This window comes from Rhinolophus sinicus, chromosome 15 (assembly GCF_057876585.1).
Source record: "Rhinolophus sinicus isolate RSI-liver-muscle chromosome 15, RSI-T2T, whole genome shotgun sequence".
In the NCBI taxonomy this organism is placed as follows: Eukaryota; Metazoa; Chordata; class Mammalia; order Chiroptera; family Rhinolophidae; genus Rhinolophus; species Rhinolophus sinicus.
Window position 1 is genome coordinate 47,035,233 of NC_142515.1, and position 19,945 is coordinate 47,055,177.

The 19,945-nt window shown below is 33.8% G+C and overlaps 1 protein-coding gene, 1 non-coding gene and 1 pseudogene across 4 annotated transcripts in view; 2 read left to right on the top strand and 1 right to left on the bottom strand.

The window, feature by feature from the left end:
* Positions 1–19,945, top strand: part of CCAR1 (cell division cycle and apoptosis regulator 1) — a 46,019-nt gene that overhangs the window by 17,279 nt on the left and 8,795 nt on the right. For all 3 annotated transcript variants that reach the window (XM_019731734.3, XM_019731733.3, XM_074339528.2), the window contains exons 7-17: positions 484–598; positions 710–902; positions 4,256–4,385; positions 4,620–4,781; positions 7,415–7,640; positions 8,252–8,365; positions 8,913–9,079; positions 9,806–10,016; positions 10,830–10,913; positions 12,676–12,861; positions 18,621–18,812. In XM_019731734.3, coding sequence (XP_019587293.1) covers positions 484–598; positions 710–902; positions 4,256–4,385; positions 4,620–4,781; positions 7,415–7,640; positions 8,252–8,365; positions 8,913–9,079; positions 9,806–10,016; positions 10,830–10,913; positions 12,676–12,861; positions 18,621–18,812 — 1,780 coding nt within the window. The remainder of the gene's footprint in view (positions 1–483; positions 599–709; positions 903–4,255; positions 4,386–4,619; positions 4,782–7,414; positions 7,641–8,251; positions 8,366–8,912; positions 9,080–9,805; positions 10,017–10,829; positions 10,914–12,675; positions 12,862–18,620; positions 18,813–19,945) is intronic.
* On the top strand, positions 8,717–8,781 carry LOC141572977 (small nucleolar RNA SNORD98). The gene has a single exon (XR_012498566.1). It is a non-coding gene; the product is annotated as a small nucleolar RNA SNORD98 (small nucleolar RNA).
* Positions 15,407–15,505, bottom strand: LOC141572956 (U6 spliceosomal RNA; annotated as a pseudogene).

A 19,945-nucleotide genomic window follows, 5' to 3' on the forward strand; every position in this document is an offset into this window, starting at 1 on the left:
ATTAACACATTCAAAATAGTATTCTGTTAGTGTTGTGGTTGCAGGAAATAGGAATGTCCTTAGATATTTCAAATACATTTCTAATGAACTTCTTTAGAAGTACTTTATTTGGGAAATTAAATTTAATTACTGTATAAGATTTTTCTGGAAGTAGGTCTCCTATTTTCCATTTTATCTACATTTCTCTCATTTTCCCAAGCCAAAGTAAATCTTACTCTTGGTTTATAACAGTTAGGAAGTATTGTAGAGGAAGGGACACAATATTGGGTGGAAAATTATTTCCTCCACTTCAAAGCCTGTATTTATATAGAGAGGGTGAAACAGTTCTAAAATAAAATAAGTCTAAAAGGTAGATCTACTTTTTAAAAGAGTTCTTTAGGCTTCCAAATCAGCTATAGTTTACTTTAAAATACCAAGTATGTAAATGTTTTTTGGAGGAATCTCTTTTGATTTTGTTTATATTTAACTTAATTTTTTTTCCAGTGCTGTCAAAGGGAAAACCCCCCAAGTGGGTGACAGAGTATTGGTTGAAGCTACATATAATCCCAATATGCCTTTTAAATGGAATGCACAAAGAATTCAAACGCTACCAAATCAGGTATATAAAATACTGAGTTAGGTATAGAAACTTGGTAACTGAGTCTTCCAGTTTACAAAGATTTTTCTTTCTTTGTTTTAAATTTTATTTTATTTTTTTATTTTTGTTAAGAATCAGTCCCAAACCCAGCCTTTACTGAAGACTCCTCCTGCTGTACTTCAGCCAATTGCACCACAGACAACATTTGGTGTTCAAGCTCAGCCTCAGCCCCAGTCACTGCTGCAGGCACAGATTTCAGCAGCTTCTATTACACCACTGTTGCAGACTCAGCCACAGCCTTTATTGCAGCAGCCGCAGCAGAAAGGTATGACGTGCAATATATCTGCTTGTTATGTTTCAGACTAATATATGACTGTTTAGTTGTTAAAATAGTGAGAGTATGCTTTTAATTATAAAAAAGGCAGTCTCTTCCAGCATACTTGAAAGGAAGGTTAAATATTTTGTGTAGACCACTTCTACTTCTATAGCTATTTGGAAATATTTTTATTTTATTGCTTTTATTTAAAGACATGTTCTTTGTGAACTTAAACATCAAAACTACTAATCGCCTGTTCCCCTACTGGTGTCTTACCTGGTGTAATAGAAGAAAATGTTTTTAAAACCTATGTCTTATACATATAGCATTTTATATATATGTAGAGCCTGGTGGTAACACTTTAAATTACTCATTGAACCATAGTGCATCAAATAGATAAGCTTTGTTTTAAATTTTCCTTTGCAAATTATTTGAAGCTGGACGTTTTCTTACTGAAACAATGTTAAAACAGAAGCCTACTTAATTGGTATTTTTTAAAAATGTAATTGTGGCACTTTCTCTTATTATAAATTATGACACAGAGCAAAGTGATAAAACAGATCACACAGTATAAGAAGTTATGAATGAACATGTGTAATTACTACTGGGGAAAAAATCTACAATATTGCTAGACAATTCTTATTTTTAAAAAGTTTTACTCTCTAAATATGCATCCTCATAATGTAATTTAGCTTTGTTTTTTGAAATTTACATAATGTGTGATTCCATTTATATAATCTTTCGTGTAAGACTTCTTTTGTTCAACATTATGTTTTAAAGTTTTTCATACTATTTATATTTATTCCATGTGGCCCTAGTTTCTTCATTTTCATTATTGCATAATATTTCATAATATTCCATTGTATGGCTATTGTACAGTTCATCTGTTCTTTGGTGAATATTGGGCTTGTTTCTAGATTTTGGTTTCTGAAAATGCTGCTATGAATGTTCTCATGTATGTGTCTAGGGCAGTATGTACAGGTTTCCCAGGGGCATACGTCTTCTGGTGGAATTGCAGAGTGAAAGTTTGTGTAACTTAACCTTACCAGGTGATGGCAGAGTGTTTCCAGGCTAGTTGGTTCTTCCACATATCTGACGTTTTGGTGTTTTTTCTTTCTCATATTTTTCCCAAGAAGTTTTGTATTCCAGTTGTGAATAGGGACTTGAATACCATTTTTCCCCCTTCCACTGTCTCGAGAAGAGAGATGGCGTCTGTGGGAGGGCTCAAGGAAGCAGTTTTTCTTTTGGTGGTGATGTGTCCCATGAGCTTGGTAGATGATGGACAGGAACAATGAGAGTAGGGCAGAAAAAATACAAGAGAGGTGTGGTAGAATGAGGGATCACTGGAGTTGGGGGTGTGGTAAGGTTCATTTGGCAGAAGGGGAGGGAAATCTGCATTGACAACCGGGATTCCTTCAGCAATACCACCAGGCCATTATTCTTTAGCTGGTATAGGTTTACTGTAACATAAGAAATATTCGTAAGTTGGCTCTTTTTTTGTAACTCCCAAATTATTTTCATGAAAATTGTCAAGTATATAAAAACATTGAAAGGACAGCATAACGATCTCTTGTATAATTACAACCTTGAACACTTAATATTTTACCAATGTGTTTTGCCTGCATATATTAACAAATATACACACTATTGGCTTAAACTTTTGAAGTAATTACCAGATATTATGACTTTTCACCCCTATATACTTAATCGTGTTTTTCCTGAAAGAGGCTGTTTTCCTATATTACCACAATCTATTATCACATCTAATAAAAATTATTTAAATATCCTATTTGTATTTAAATCTCTTCATTTAGCTCCCAAATGTCTTTTAAGGTTGTTTTTTGTTTCTTAAACAGAAAGCCAACTTTCATGCATTGTATTTGCTTACGTTTCTTCATTCTTTTTTAATTCTAGAATAGCTACCCATTTTCTTATTTTATTACCTTGACTATTTGAAGAAATGGGGCTAGTTACACTTGTCAGTTCTTTTGGAATGTCATATTCTGGATTTGTCATGATTCCTTGTGATGTTTTTATTTTGTTCCTCTATCTGCCATATAAACTATAAACTCTAGATTAAGTCTAGGCTTTTAGCAAGAATACATTATAGGTGATATTTTGTAATTCATATTGAATCATACTAGGAAGGACGTGTTGTCAGATTCTTCCACTATTATTGATGCTAAATTTGATCACTTGGTCAAAGTGGTGGCCATAAGTCTTTCTATTGTATTTCTATATAAGAGGTTCTTTTTCTGTGTGTAAATAATCTCTGGATGATACTTTGGCACCCTGTGAATATCTTGTGGACGAAAAAGGAGCCACATACTAAACCTAATAAGCTCAGGGGAGGCCTGCCTGGTGGGCTTTACAAACTGAGAGACCAAAAATAACCACATCAAATGGTCTGAACATAAAAATTCCTAACTAAAAGCGGGTCATGGTGAGTAGTCACATCCTGGACTTGTAGTTTCCTTGACAAAGGTCAATCTTTATCTTAAGTAAGCCTGTCTGTTGTCTTTTTGTCTCTAAGATAACAGACTCCTGGAATGTAGGAGTAATCTCCTTTTTCCAGAACCCTCAGGGTACAGCCTCATACCAGAGCATAAGACCACAGAACCCTTTATTATCTTATCCCTTGAATACTATCTCTATATCCTGTAAATGTTAATTATTAACTATCCTGTACCCACCAATGTAAAAGAAGTACTTGTCTCTCCATTTTACTTTTTATGCAATCCCAGAGATTCCCCCCCCTTTGTTTTCTCCCACCCCCTTAACCTGCCACCAGTGGATTTCATTAACTCTCGTTATTTCTCCTCCTTTGATTCTAGTGTATAAAGTAAGCCGCAAAACTTCGATTTTTTTGGAGCATTTTCTCAGTCTGTTGAGATTTTGTTTCCTGGCAATTGTCAGTTCAGACCAAATTAACTCATAAAAATTCTCTACAGGTTTGGACATTTCTTCTGTCAACAGTCTTGTATAGCAATCTTTGGTTCAATGTCTGTAATTTACGGTTTATCTTACTACACCCTTTGGATTTGGTCCATGGCTTGTCTTTTTTTTAAATTAAAGTTTATCGGGGTGACAGTTGTTACTAAAGTTATATATCATCTCTATCTCACATTATGAGTCAGTTCTTTTTCCATCACCATATAGTTGACATAGCTTCGTTTTGTATGGTCCCTGAACCAAAAACGGTTTTTGCATTTTTAAAGGTTGTAACCATTTGTGGGACACAAAATGGTCTCTACCATTCATAAAATATTAGCCAACTTTTTCTATCTATAAAATTTAATCGGGTAAATGCTTTTGAGTTTTGTTTAAATAAAGTAAAATATTTTTTTCTGTGTCTTTTAAAGCTGGTTTATTGCAGCCTCCAGTCCGTATAGTTTCACAGCCACAACCAGCACGAAGGTTAGATCCACCATCCAGATTTTCAGGAAGGAATGACAGAGGGGATCAAGTGCCTAACAGAAAAGATGACCGAAGGTATGTTTTTAAAAGTATACTTTTGATGGTGGTGATGGTTGCACAATATGAATGCACTTAATGCCACTTAAAAATGGTTAAAATAGTTAAGTTTGTTATGTGTATTTTACCACAATTTAAAGAATTACTTTAAAATGTGTACTGTGGAGTCTTCTTTATATTACCTATTATTTCATGAACGAACTCTTGGATAATGCCAGAAATATTAGTAATTTTAGAAAATTTTTCTTTAAGTCGTGAAAGAGAGCGAGAAAGACGTAGATCCAGAGAAAGATCTCCTCAGAGAAAACGTTCCCGGGAGAGATCTCCTCGAAGAGAGAGAGAACGATCACCTCGGAGAGTTCGTCGCGTTGTTCCACGTTATACAGTTCAGTTTTCTAAGTTTTCTTTAGATTGGTAAGTTATTTTCCCCACTTCGTTTTATTGACTAGCTAGTTTTATAATTTTGTATAGTTTGGTAGAATGTGTTACATACACAGATATTTTTCTTGGAACTTTCATTTCCTGACATTTAGTACTCTTAGTTTATATAAGGTCAGAAATGCAATTTGAAGTAGCTATTTAGTTTTTTGCAAATGTTACATTATTTTCATAATATATTCATTAACTATATCAGCTATTGAAAAAGGCAGCCCCTATGTGATGAAGGTATTCCTCAAAGATAGAATCATTTAAGATCCAGATTTATCGATAACAAGTTCGTGCATAGTCCATTGTATATGATGAAGTAATGCAACGGTGGATCAAATATTTCAGGTTAGCTGTGACAATGTAGTATAAGAAACATAGACCTTCAAGTACACTCACAGACATATAACATACACGTGTGTGTGTATATGTATGTACATAAATCAATTTTTCAGCTTTTAGAATCTGAAGTAATGGGCAAGTTAGCAAGAATTTCTGAGCTTCACCTGCAAAGTGAAAGTTATATCAACCAGCAGAATTCGTGTATCAATTGAGTTCGTGTATCTAAAGCAGCAGTGTGTGGCATTTGTAGATACTTAGTAATAACTGCAAATTTGTAATTCATAAAAAGGCAAATTGGTAAATGACTGATTTGCTCTAAGGGAAAGGAAGAATCATCTAAAGGCCCTGGAATTGGGAATTGTGTGTAAGATAAATTAACAGATGGAAAAAACAAATTGACAGTAAAATAAGAAAAATGAATCATTTAAAGCAGCATTTAAAGCTATTTCGCATAGAAACAAATAGCTATACATTTCACTGTCCTGAGAGGGTATTGCTACATTTCTACAATGTGTGATAATTAACATTCATAATACTAGCCTATCAAAAATTAAAATTTCTGTCTATTCAGTTCTAGATTGATCAAACCAGTGTATTTTATTTAAGCTATAAATGCCAAAACTTACTTGGTGGCTTGCTAAATTGTTACGTAGTTGGTGTTTATTTACTCTTGGCTTGTGGTCAAGTCAGCAACTACTCTGAGTTTATACTGGTTTTCTTGTTATCCCTGTTTGTGTACTTAAAAATATCTAGTCACATATTTTTTTAAAAAAATCGTTTTGGAACCAAAACCACTTCTCCTGCCACAAAGATATTAAATTGAGCAACTCTGCTTTTAAACTCGTCTGTTCCCAGTCTAGAATGCTACTCTGGGAAGAGTGATGCCTAGGATATAAATTGAACAGCTCTCTATCTCCTTTCAGGTTAGACCTTCACAGTTTCACTTCACCACTTTGAAGTAAATTCCCAGAACATCAAACGAACCCATTACTAATAAAAATGATTTTAAAGTTTCCATACCTCTTCTCATGGTTGTAGAAATAAAGATTTTCTTACAGTAACATGATAAGAAACTACATGCCAAGAAATGATTTATTTGTATTTCTTACCTTGTTTTTATAGATTTTACTCCTATGGGGTAAGATGCAACTTCAAAAATTCTGGTCATGGAAAGCTAGGAAACTTGCACAGCTTTTTGTTTTCAGCACTTCTTTGAACAACAGAAACAAAACTCAAATGCTTTATTTGGATTTTGATCAAAATGTGAAAAAGAATTTTCACATTTTCATTACTTTTACAGCAGGATTTTATCCAAATAAAGTATAATTATATCAGTATTCATAACTGATGAGTTTGTCGTTCCATATTTCTTTTTAGGTTTCAAATGAAAAGACATCCCTATAATAAATGTTTTAGTTCACATTTTATATCCTTGTTTTTAGTTATCTTTAAAAAGGACAATGTTATATTGTCATATTCCAAATTGTTGGTGTTTTCCACTTTTCATTATGCTTTTAACAGAAATCTCTTGGCTTTTTACCAGATTGATTTACCTTTGAGTGTCTCTCCTTTAAAAGCTTTGCTTCTTAGGAAAAAGGAAATCATCCTTTAAAAAAATCAGTATGCCAGATTTAAAAGGCAAGAAACTTGTCCTCTCTTTACATAATAAACAATCAGGTATGGATCTTAATCGTTAACATAGAGAAGTATGGTGGTGTGGATAATCCAAAACCCATTTGAATTTTGCTTTCATGTGAATTTTTGTATTTAATTTTGAATGTAAATATTCTTGCTAGGTAGGATCTTACTATAGAATAAAGGTTGTATTTTTTTCTACATTGTATAAAGCTGATTGAGGAGCGTTCATGCTAATTTGGTACCACTCTTATCCCTTCTTTGTATCCATTCTATACGAACCATAATTTTCTCAAAAGTACACAGTTTCAACTGAGGCAGAACTGCTTTTGTTCAGATCTTTTCTGCAGCTGAGTTTGAAGTTATTTCAAAGGGTCTTCTATAATGAATTTTAAGCTACACACAAAAAGTAAAGAAATGTAACATTTAGATAACCAGTTGTTTATTCAGAGCTGTAACTAAACAATTTGAAAATGAGATTTTCATATGCCTCTATGAACATCTAAAGCTCATTGATAATTGACTGTCCATTTGCAGCTGCTTTTAATCATGTCAGGTTACATATTTAACTTCAGAATTAAGTGAATGTTTGCATAATCTTTGTTATTAGGGCTATTTATTCACTACTTATGTCTGTTTTTCAGTCCTAGTTGTGACATGATGGAACTAAGGCGCCGTTATCAGAATTTATATATACCTAGTGACTTTTTTGATGCTCAGTTTACATGGGTGGATGCTTTCCCTTTGTCAAGACCATTTCAGCTGGGAAATTACTGCAATTTCTATGTAATGCACAGAGAAGTAGAGTCCTTAGAAAAAAATGTGGCCATTCTTGATCCACCGGATGCTGACCACTTATACAGTGCAAAGGTTTGTATTCTGCGATATACAGCTAAAATTTGTGAGCAGTCATTCATATTAAGAGTATTTGTGGAGTTAATCTTCAGGAAGTGGTTATTAGGTTTAAGATCTGAATACCTGTTTTTTTCTTGTCTGCCTGATTTTGTTTTAGTTATTTAAGTAATTTAATCTCTATTTGCCTTACCTCTTAAACTGTAACATTATAGTTATTGTTTTAACATTTTAAAACTTGTAAAAATGTGAAGATGAAGTTGATGTAATGAGCTTTTAGGAATGTTCTTTGACTTTGTATAGGGCCAGATAAAACATAATGGTGGGTGACTGTACTATATCAGGGTGCAGGGTAACCTTGTACTAAATTAGTCTGCAGGGTGACATTCAGTGTACTGCTATGGTCAGTAGTTTTCTGCTATTTTAAAACATTGATCAAAAACCATCTCTTGAAAAGTTAAAGTTAAAACTGTATAATTATAAGGTCTCTTAAAACCATTTTTGCTATCGCATTTTATTTTCCATTTTTATAAAAAATTTCAGATATCTAATATGTAAGGATAATTAGTAGTGCTTCTCATTTTTTTACATTAGACTTTTGACAGGATTGAATTATTTGACTATAATAGGTAATGCTGATGGCTAGCCCTGGTATGGAAGATTTGTATCATAAGTCATGTGCTCTTGCTGAAGACCCACAAGAACTTCGAGATGGATTTCAACATCCTGCTAGACTTGTTAAGGTAAAATGAAACATTTACTTTAACTTTAGGTGTATGTTTGCTTTGCTTGGTTCCAACTGTATATATAAAATCAAAAACACTACCTTTTTAATCTTTTTCATTAGTTTAATAACTAAACTAATTTTAGTATTAAGGCACTCTACTTAATGATGTAGATGTTTTTCTCATTGCAGATTATGGCTATGTCTAACTCGTGTGTCACTAGTTCAACTGTCATTTTGTTGTTTTGTTTGTAGTATAGAAAAATCTTAGTGATAATGGATTTAGTGTATCTTTGGATGTTGTTAAAGTGTAAATTATAGCTTGTTTCTTTAGAAGAGCTCTTTATCTGAAAAAATATTTTAGAAGGATGAGTTATGATGTGTAAATCCTATTCCATTGCTGAAATGCAGTGTGGAACATGATGAACTGAACTCTTCCTTGACTGACAGATACCAGAGGTAGTAAAAATGATACTGGAAAGGTTTGTACCTTTCCTTTTCAAGTATTTTATTTGTAATTTGAAAAGTTGCATAATATATGTAAATGATTCTTTGTTTTGAATTAGTTTTTAGTGGGCATGAAAGGCAAGGATGAAGCCATGGCCATTGGAGGCCACTGGTCTCCTTCGTTGGATGGACCAGACCCAGAAAAAGACCCCTCTGTGTTGATTAAGACTGCTATTCGTTGTTGTAAGGCTCTGACAGGCATTGATCTAAGTGTATGCACACAATGGTAAGTACTAATTCATTTCTTGATTAGAAATGTTTTTCTAATAGTTTATGTAGATGATCTTGTCTGTCAGCCTCCCCCCCCTTATTTTAGCAACGTTGATCATGCAGGTAATCTCAAAGGGAAAAAAATCCCCATTTGTAGCAAAAGTTTATTTGGTGCCAAAAATGTTTGGGAGGAAAAAGGATTAAGAACTAATGAATATATACTGGAAATTTAAATGTTCTGTTATGCTGTACTTCGGAAGTTGGATGTATGTTGAAAATATTTTTCATTTCATGCATAGCTGGAGAAGATCGTCAAGAGAGAACTTCATTTCATTATAATTCTTTTGTTATAATATGACGTAGTTGCTGATTATTTTTGTTCAGCCATATTTTCTCTTGAGGCTTATTCGTCCTGTGTATTTTAGTATATTTCTTGTGACTTAATTGAGAACTTTTTTTTTAGCACATGAAATCTGAACAGCTATCCAGCTTCTTCAGGTATTCTCTAAAATATGGGTAGCTCTGTAAACAAACTTGAAAATGCCTTGGGGAACATATTCTTTTAACTGTAAATATGCAGATGTACCAAAAGAGGAACTATGGCTTCTATAATTTTTTTTTCTTTAGACCAACCTCAAGTTCTTGCAGCAAAATTTCTTTACTTGATGTGCTACAAGTGAACTAGGGTCTTTTAAATGTATTTTAGAATTTTTTTTCCAACATGCTTCTTCCCTTGCAACAGGTACCGTTTTGCAGAGATTCGCTACCATCGCCCTGAGGAGACCCACAAGGGGCGTACAGTTCCAGCTCATGTGGAGACAGTGGTTTTATTTTTCCCGGATGTTTGGCATTGCCTTCCCACCCGCTCAGAGTGGGAAACCCTCTCCCGAGGATACAAGCAGCAGCTGGTCGAGAAGCTTCAGGGTGAACGCAAGGAGGCTGATGGAGAACAGGCACTGAACGCTAATCCCTTTTTCTATTTCCGCTTCTCACAGGCACAGGAACACAGGCACAAATGCACACCACACACTACATAACAAACACACATGGAGGAACATAACTGGTAACAGCGACTGGTAATCCAGCTTTCAGCAGTATAGTTGTATGTTCTTTTCTCTTGAAAAAAAAATCTGTCTATTCTAATTTTAAGAGTGCTGAGACCTCAAAAGAAAATAAGTTGTGCTTAAATTGCACAGAATTTTGTTTTTATCAGGTCTAGTTGCTGGAATCTGGGACCAGTTGTTGAGCAAGATTCAGTATTAAGCCATTTTAAACATTTTGCCATTTTCTAAAATTTTAAAAATTTTCTCTTTCACGGTCATCAGTTCTAGTCATGGATATTTGAAATTGGACAACCACAAGTCTGAGAGATTTGAAATTTCAGGCTATGTGGCATCGTCTGTGGTACATTTGAAAGGTCTGACTAAATCAGTCTTAACTTTGGGTGGCTTGAAAATTGGGGCAAGATCACACACTGTGTGGTTAGTGGAGACCGGCAGTGTTTGTGCATCCCTGAAATCCTTTGTGTTGTAATTTATCACCCTTTTGTGTTTCACAGATCTGGCTTTGATTGGCTGATGAATGTCTTTGTGATCAATTAAAAGTGGTAGAATGTATGTACGTGGACTTGCCTAAATAATAACTTTAGGAGAAGACAATCTGAAACATTTGTGACCTTGCACAGATCAGCAACAGACTTTTAAAAATAAATTACCTTTACTTTAAGGTTTCAGAATAGTAATTATGTTCTTAACTTTATATATCAGGATGAAGAAGAGAAGGATGATGGTGAAGCTAAAGAAATTTCCACTCCTACCCATTGGTCTAAACTTGATCCAAAGACAATGAAGGTAACTTTGAAAGTGATAGTATTTAATTTGACATCTCTGAACAGGAATAGAGAATGGGGACAGTATTTTTTTGTTTTGGTTTTTTCAGTTAAAAGCCATTAAAAATGAAGTTTACTGATTTTATGTATTCTGTATTATATTTATGTTTGTGTACGTAAAAATTAAGTAAAAGGCAACTTTCGATAAATCACTTCAGCCAATGTCTGTTGAATGCAATTTATAATTCCCTGTGCTGTGAGTAATATTGTTTTCTAATTTGGGAACTGACCAAGAAGGCAGAATTTCTGCATTTTAGTAACTTCAGTTTAAGAATGAAAGAAACATAGGGAAAAGATCCAGTTTTTAAAGTAAAATTTAAAAGTAAAAGGTGGATTGATACATATTTGAGCTGGAAAGGGTATAATTTAAGAGCCTTTAAAAAAAAATATTTGGTTAACCTGTACTGGGTTTTTTTGGCTCCCAAGGTCTCTGGACTTATTATCTTTCTGCAGTTTTGCATCTCTGGGCCTATAATGTGCATGTAGATCCTTGAAATATATATATACATTCTGCAATGTTCAGAATATCAGAGGCTGATCATTACTTGTTTTTGTAGCTTGTTATTTAATACTTAAAAGCTGACCTTTTGATTAACTTTTGTTCTCAGGGAAAAAAATGGTTTTTCTTCTTTTTTATGAAACTAGCTTTTTAATCAACATTGCTTTTTTAATAAGTAAAGAATAGATATCATAAGAATTTTGTTATTCTTGCACTACTTCACATTGTCAGCGTCAGGTTTCATAGAGTCCTATAGATTCAAAAACTTTGGGCAAATAGATTAAGTCTACATCCCGGGACTTTTTGTCAAATGAATGGTTTTGCTATTATGTTTCTTATTTTAAAACCTGCATTTCTTATGATTATAAATGTAATGTGTGCTTATTTTAAAAATTGATACATACATTAAAACAGAAAAAAAAATTACTTAAGCTCATCACTGAAACACAACCACTCTTAAAATTTTGATACATTTTCTTCCATTATTTTTTCTGGGTACAAGCTTGTAATTGGTTGGTTAATTCTAATTAAATTATGTTGTATAAAAGTTTCTGTCTCATCCTTTTCTATTAATACTAGTGGTATCCATGTAATTATTTTTAAATGTTCTATACTGTTCCATGTAGTTGATGTACTGTTGCTGGTTTTTTTGTTTGTTTTTTGTAGATATTACTCTTTTATTGGATATTTCGATTTTTTTTACTTTTTTGGAGGGAGGGACTATTCAAGGAATGTGTAAAGGATTTTTTTCTTCCTGTTTAGGACATTTCTTTAGGGTAAATTCCCAGAGATTAGAACTACTGGGTCACAGAGCATTAACTACAGAGGGTGCCAAAAAAAAGTATACACATTTCAAGAAAGGAAAACTGTGTTAAATTGTAATACTCAATATATACTTATAACCAAAGATGAATACAAGTCTCTTGACTTCTGCAATTACAAGAGGTGCTCAAAGTTGTTACCATCAGCGTAATTTTAATACAGTTTTTTCCTTTCTTCAAATGTGTATACGTTTTTTTGGCACCCTCTATATTTACATCTTAAAATACGTAAATTATTTTGAAAAAAATGTTCTAACAGTTTACATTTTTAGAAACATTTTATGAGTTATATAAGTATCCTTTTCACCAAATTTTTTAAAAATCAGACAGAAGATAATTACAATTTGTTCCCTATTTTAATATCTCATTTTCTTTTCCTGTGTTATTATGCTCTGTATATTTAGGTAAATGATCTCCGAAAAGAATTAGAAAGTCGAGCCCTTAGTTCCAAAGGGTTAAAATCGCAGTTAATAGCCCGATTGACAAAACAGCTTAAATTGGAAGAGCAAAAAGAAGAACAAAAGGAATTAGAGAAATCTGAAAAAGAAGATGAAGAGGAGGATGATAGGAAATCTGAAGATGATAAAGAGGTATATACTAAAACATTTAAATGTACTGTTTAATATTGGTTTATAGGGAGGTCTTGAAGTATGTGTGTATACTTTTATTAAGGTATAATTTATATAATAGTAAAATCCAGTCTTTAATGAACAGTTCTGCAAGTTTTGACAAATGTGTTTAGTCATGTAACCACCACTACAGTCAAGGTGTAAAACAGGTCTGTCACCTCCTAAAAATCCCTTGTACCACTCTGTAAGCATTTTCTTTACCCCCACCACCCAGCCTCTGAGAGTTACTGATCTATTTTCCCATACTTTTGCCTTTTCCGGTATATCATGTAAATGGGATCATAACCTTTTTTTTTTTACACTGATTTTTTTCCTCTCCCCCGTTCTCCCCCTCCCCATTTTGTTGTGTATGTCAGTAATTGGTTCCTTTTTGTTGCTAAATAATATCCCATAGTATGAATATATCATGGTTTGTTTTGTTTGTTTATTCTCCAGAGACATTTGAGTTACTTCTAAGTCATGTAATTTTAATCCTCCCTTTTAAAAATGAATGACAAATTATTCATATGTTTTAGATATAGAAAATGAGAAAATTTGGTGGACAGAGCCTTTAAATTCAGGCATTGAGTTCTAGTGAAGTGCTTGTCCCAGAATTTTGCTGCTTCTAAAGCTATGTTTGATTGCATCTGAATTCTTAAGACTCAGACACTGTTTTATGCGTCAGTTTTAATGCCCAATAAAATAACTCCTCAATGCATAAATCTGTCATTTGTTTTCTGAATTTGAAATATAGGGATATCAGAAGCATAACACCAGTAAATGAACAAACAAACATTGTATGTTTCCTAATGTGATGCATCGTGAAGTATGTAGATCATTACTTATATGGTATTCATGCCAAAAATGTTTACTTTTTAATCTAATTGTGAGAAAACAGTCAGATAAATTTAGAATGTGAAAAATTCTACAAAGCAGTTTGACTGAACTTTTTATAAAATGTCCATGTAATGAAAGACAAGAAAAATGACTTAGATTAAAGGAGATTAGGAAGACATGACAACTGAATACACTAAGTGAAACTTGACTCGATCCTGGATAGGAAGGGGGAAAAAAGGCATAAAAAATGATTTTTTAGGATAATCAGAGAAATTTGATATGGATAAGGGTGTGCTATTAGATAATATTGAAGCAGTTAAATTTCTTGGATGGTTTTGTGATCATGTAGGAGAAATACCTTGTTCTTAAGAGATGCATGGACTCATGATTACTTATTCAGTGAGTTACAAGTATTTATTTTGATAGTGAAATTGCTCAGTTGGCCAGTGGGAGCCCTTTCAAGTTGGCCTCTGACATATGCTCATCAATATCTGAGAACTTCTTACTGTGCAGCGCAGTACAGTGTTTCCATCTCGCCGTGTACTATCCCTGCCATTGCTCTGGAATCAGCCCTTTCCCCCACTAAGCCCTGTACCTTTTAGGGCAGAATGACTGGTAGTTAGGAGCCAAAATGTATTCATTGTTATTGTTGTGCTGCTTCCACCCCCTCTCAGTGAACAGAGCTATGGAATATAGATAGATATTTACATCTATATTTATTACAGTATCTTACGTATATTGACAGTCATGAGTTTATACTTATACCTCCAAGTAATACTCGAACATCACAGAGTTTATTCTAGTTTTCTCCCTTTCCATATATCTGCTTTCTTCAAGAATGAGAAATGTAGCTTCCTTTACACTTAATACATTTGCTTACTTGCTCAACTGTCCAGTGCACTCCTTTCCCCGTTTACATACTCTATCCGCTTTACGCAACTTTGGTCTGACTCCCTACAGTGTTTGTATGGATGCCCTTCTGGCTTCATTTGGGTTTTATAACCTGGGAACTGGACAGCTTATCTGCCCTGGGTCATTGTAGCTCTCCTTCCCTGCCAGCCTCTGTCCCTTGTATGGACACCTGCTTTGCTTGGGAGAGTTGCTTCAGAACCGAATTGTTCAGGACACGAAGGTTAGAAAGAAGGCAAAGAGCGATTTTCAGTTTTTGATGTTAGCAGCCATTGGTGCTCAAATCCTAGATCCATTCATTCATTTGGGTTGAAAAATGGTGATATTATTATAGTTCTTACCATTTTGTTTTCACATATTTCCCTCATCTGCTATTTGGTTACCCAGTGGTACAATTTATTAATTCATATACCGTCGTCTGTCAGTATCTGTGGGAGATTGGTTCCAGGATCCCTATGGATTCCAAAATCCACCAGTGCTTAAGTCCCTCATATAAAATGGCGTAGTATTTATATAACCTATGTTTGCAAATAGGTGACAGCATGGTATGCCCACACATCACTTTATTCTAGTGGAGTTAGCGTAGTGCTTGGCACATGCCAAATTAAAATTTTTCTTTTTGGAAGTTTCCGGGATTTTTTTTTCCCCCTTGAATATTTTTGATCCACAGTTGGTTGAATTTGGGGATACAAATTCATGAATGCAAAAAGCCATGGACACAAAGGGCCTACTGTTGAAGGTGGAATCAGTGTTTGATTCTTTTCCCTTTTTCTTTCTTTTTTTCAATATAGAACACTTCACAAATTTACATCATCCTTGGGTAGGGGCCATACTTATCTTCTGTATCATTCTAATTTTAGTACAGGTGCTGCTGAAGCAAGTGTTATTTTCTTTTTGTTTATCCAGTTTTCAAGATAATGAATAGGTTCCTTACGATCATATAGTTATGTTTGTATGTTTATTCTTAAATATCATTATGAATTTATGGATTTAGTCATTTGAATGGGTTTCAGTTCTTTGCATTTCTTATTTTTATTGAAGCACAAATTGTCCTTTTCTTTGCCAGTGGGTGGGAATATATTTGCAGACACACAATACTAATAATACCACCATCAATATTACTGCTGAAATTAGTTTAAAAATATTTTTGCGTTTCCTATTCCTATTTTCTCATTGTTTTCATGTTGTACAATAAATACGTCATTCCAACATATAGCATTGCATACTGAATTCTCATATAATCCTCATTTACTCTTGGTTCTCCAGGTAAATAGCTAATGCTCACCACTAGTCCTTATGTCATTGTCTCTGAAGTTCATTTCTAGTAGAGTCTTCAGAGCTCATGATAGCAATATTTAAGTTCTTGTATGCTGATGGACTATATACCCTTTATGCTTGAGTCCATTTTGCTGAATATAAAATCTTTGGTTCACATTTATTTTCCTTGAATGTCTTAAATGTTACTCTTTTTTCCCCCTACAAAGTTTTGCTGTCAAAAAGTGATAATGCAATTTGCTTTCTGATACAATCATTTGCTATTTTGCCTGGATGGACAGAATTCTAATTTTATTAGAAAAGTGTTTTGATATTGGTCTTTCTGGGTTAATATCTTCAGATACATGGTGTATTCTTTCAGTACAAAATTTCAGATTTTTTTTTTCAGGAAAGTTTCTTAAACTTTTTGTGGTAAAATATACACAAATAAAAATTGCCATTATACCATCTTTAGTGTATAGTTCAGTGGCATTGAGTGCGTTCACTGTGTTGTGCAACCATCACTACTCTGCATTTCCAGAACTTTATTGTTATCCCAAATAGCAACTCTACCTATTAAACAGTAACTCACCAAACTCCTCTCCTCACCCCTGGTAACCTCTATTCTATTTTTCATCTCTGAATTTGCCTGTATTAGATACCTCATGTAAGTGGACTCAAACAATATTTGTCCTTTTGGGTCTGGCTTCTCTCACTTAGCGCAATGTTTTCAAGGCCCAGACATGTTGTAGCATGTATCAGAACTTTATTTCTTTTTAAGGATCAGTAATGTTCCATGGTATGTATATACCACATTTTGTTTATCACTAACCTGGTGATAGACACTTGGATTGTTTTTACCTCTCGGCTGTTGTAAATAATATTGCTATGAACAAGCAAGTTTTTAAATAATAGTTTTTTGTATTCGGTTGTCGCTTTTGTTTTTTATAAGGAATCTTGTTATCTCAGATTGAACCTTTTTGCTTTTTCAATACTAGTCACTTTTTCTTGAATCCTGTTTGTTTGATTTTTAAATTTTTGCCACTTCTGTTCTCTTAAGGCCTTACCTCCTGAGTTTGTTTTTGTATTCCTTCCAGTTTTATTCTTAAATTTCATAAAAAATTTATTTGTAAAAATGTCATTAGAAACTGTCATTTTTTTTCTAATTGTTTCCTGAATGTTATCACCTCATTTTCTTACTTATATTGTTCTTTCATGTTTCTTAACGTCTTTTAGCACACTTTAAAAGAGTAAGTTAAAATTTTTATCTGTCTTGTGGCCGTGTCTTTGTGACCCACTTCCATTGCTTGTAGGGATGTACTTCTCCTTGTTCTCATTTTTTTAAAGTAGTAACTTTGTATGGCATTTGATCTCAATACTTTTCTATTCCTTATTTTTACGTGAATTTAATTTGCTTAAAATTTTATTTGAAGCAGGTTGCTTCAGACAGCTTTTCTAACTTCACAGAGCTCTATGTTCTGTTTTCTTGTCCTGTCAAAAAATATGGTGGCTTGCTTTCTGAGATTTCTGTTTCTACTGCCCTCTGTCACTTGTATCTGGACCTTCTCTCTCATGTCTCTGTTATCCCTGTCCTGCTCACTATTGATTCTACTCTCAGAAGTTTCTCCTCAGTGTGGTGCCCTGGGCTGAAAGGATGCCCTGGCAAATCAGCTTTGCAAGTTCCTAGGGCTAGAATGTTCTAGGCCCTTTCAGGCCTTAATACGGACCCCTTGTACTCACTGTTGTTGGAGGTAAAACTTTGTTCAGTTTTTAGCTACTGTTCTTAAATTGACCTGCTGCCCTTTCCAGTGAATGCTTATTGACTGCTGTTTTTCTTACCTGTTGAATATTTTGTGGTTTTCCTTTTCTTAGATCCATCAGACCACCCCATTGCTTCCTTCTGCTTTCCCCACACAGAGGCACCAGTTAACACATAGATCTTTTGGTTCTCGTGGCTTTTCCCCATCCACTTGTATATTGGGGTTTAGGGAGATACCTTGTCACCTTGTTTTGTTGTGAATGTACATGGATTTTAGTTTTGTTATCTAGGTTATTTTGTCTCTTTAATGTGGGGATTCAGGAATATCCAAAAACTATGCTACTACCACCACTGTTTTACCAGAATTCCCTGATTTATATAACATTAATTATAAGAGTCTTCTTCTTCCTCTTCCTCCTCCTTCTTCTTTCTCCTCCTCCTCTTTCTCTGCCTCTTCCTCCTCTTCCAGTTTCTATGCTGGGAAATCCAAAGAAAGAATTAGGAGCCATAAACACAGCTAGCCACTTTAGTCATTTGACTCTTCTCCCTTATCAGCCCTTATGGTTGGTATAATAACCACAAGGGGTCATGGGGATTTTTTCTTTACATGGTATACATTTGGTTACAGTTGTAACTGTTGAACAACTCTGGGCCTAGGGGTACCTACCCCTGCTCAATGGAAAATCTGTGTACAACTTTTGACTTCCCAAAAATTTAGCTACCCTCAGTATCTGAGGGAGATTGGTTCCAGGACTGAGGATACCAAAATCCGTGGGTGCTCGTGTCTCCTGTATAAAATAGCTTAGATCAATGCACACAGCCCTCCACATCCCAGCCACAGATCAAAAACATTACAGGTATTTATTGAAAAAAATCTGCTTTTAAGTTGACCTGTGTAGTTCAAACCAATGTTCTTCAAGGGTCAGGTGTATATATGTTTTGTACATAGAGTTAACCTTTACTTAAAATTTCAATTATGTAGGAAGAAGAAAGAAAACGTCAAGAGGAAATGGAACGCCAGCGTCGGGAAAGAAGATATATTTTGCCTGATGAACCAGCCATTATTGTACATCCAAATTGGGCTGCAAAAAGTGGCAAGTTTGATTGTAGTATCATGTCTTTGAGTGTACTTTTGGACTACAGATTAGAAGATAATAAAGAACATTCATTTGAGGTAATGTCTTAAGTTTGAATTGGCATCCAAATAAGGGCCACATTTTGATTGGGTAACGTGTCTTAAATTTCTTTGCCTTGTCAGTGTTTCTGTTTTTTGTGTTTTGTTTTTTTCCTTGCAACTTATTTTTTTTGGAAAAACACTTAGATGATTTTTCCAACAGACTCACCTTTACTGATTGCGTTCCTATAGTATGGTTTAAATATCCCTTTGGCCTTGTTATTTCCTGTAAAATGATAATTGGATCTAAAGTCTTAATCAGGTTCACGTTCAGTTATATTTTTTCCTAAGACTACTTCATAGTTAGTGGTATGTTCTTTTATCAGGATATCAGGAGATATATGATATATAATATTTAATTGCCTTGGAAATGAGGAAAAGCTTACCTCAATTAATGGGATTGAAAATTTAACTTGTGATTGATTGAGGTGTAAGATATAATAATTGATGTTTATCTTTTCAACATGCATCTGTTCCTTTGTACCATCACTTTGGAGCAGCTTTACAACATATAGCTTATGTCATTGTTTTCAAAACAATTGAAGACTTTTATCCCTAAATAAATGATTGCTTCATTCTTTAAGCAAAACAATGTAAAATATACCAAAAGACTAATTTTTTAATAGCCTGTACAAAATTATAATTGTGTTCACTTACTGTATTTTATCAACATATCTCATGTTGTTTTAGGTTATAAATTATATTGGAAAAATAAGTTATGCTTGACCCAAGAGGTCATTGTCCACCAATTGATAAGATGAAAATGAAGTAAATTTCGAATATATGGTGATGGAAGGAGAACTGACTCTGGGTGATGAACACACAACGGGATTTATAGATGATGTAATACAGAATTGTACACCTGAAATCTATGTAATTTTACTAACAACTGTCACCTCAATAAATTTAATTAAAAAAAAAAAAAAAAAAAAAAAAAAAAAAAAAATGAAGTAAATTACTTAGAGGCATTTATACACACAGGATTACTGGCAGTTAGAAAAGAAGAAATGCATGCAAATGTGTTGATATAAAATGTTACAAGTGTTAACATTAATAATTCCAATAAACCAGTATCCTTAAACATTGTTTACTACACAATTTTATTTTTATTTGGAGTTGCCATAATTTAACTC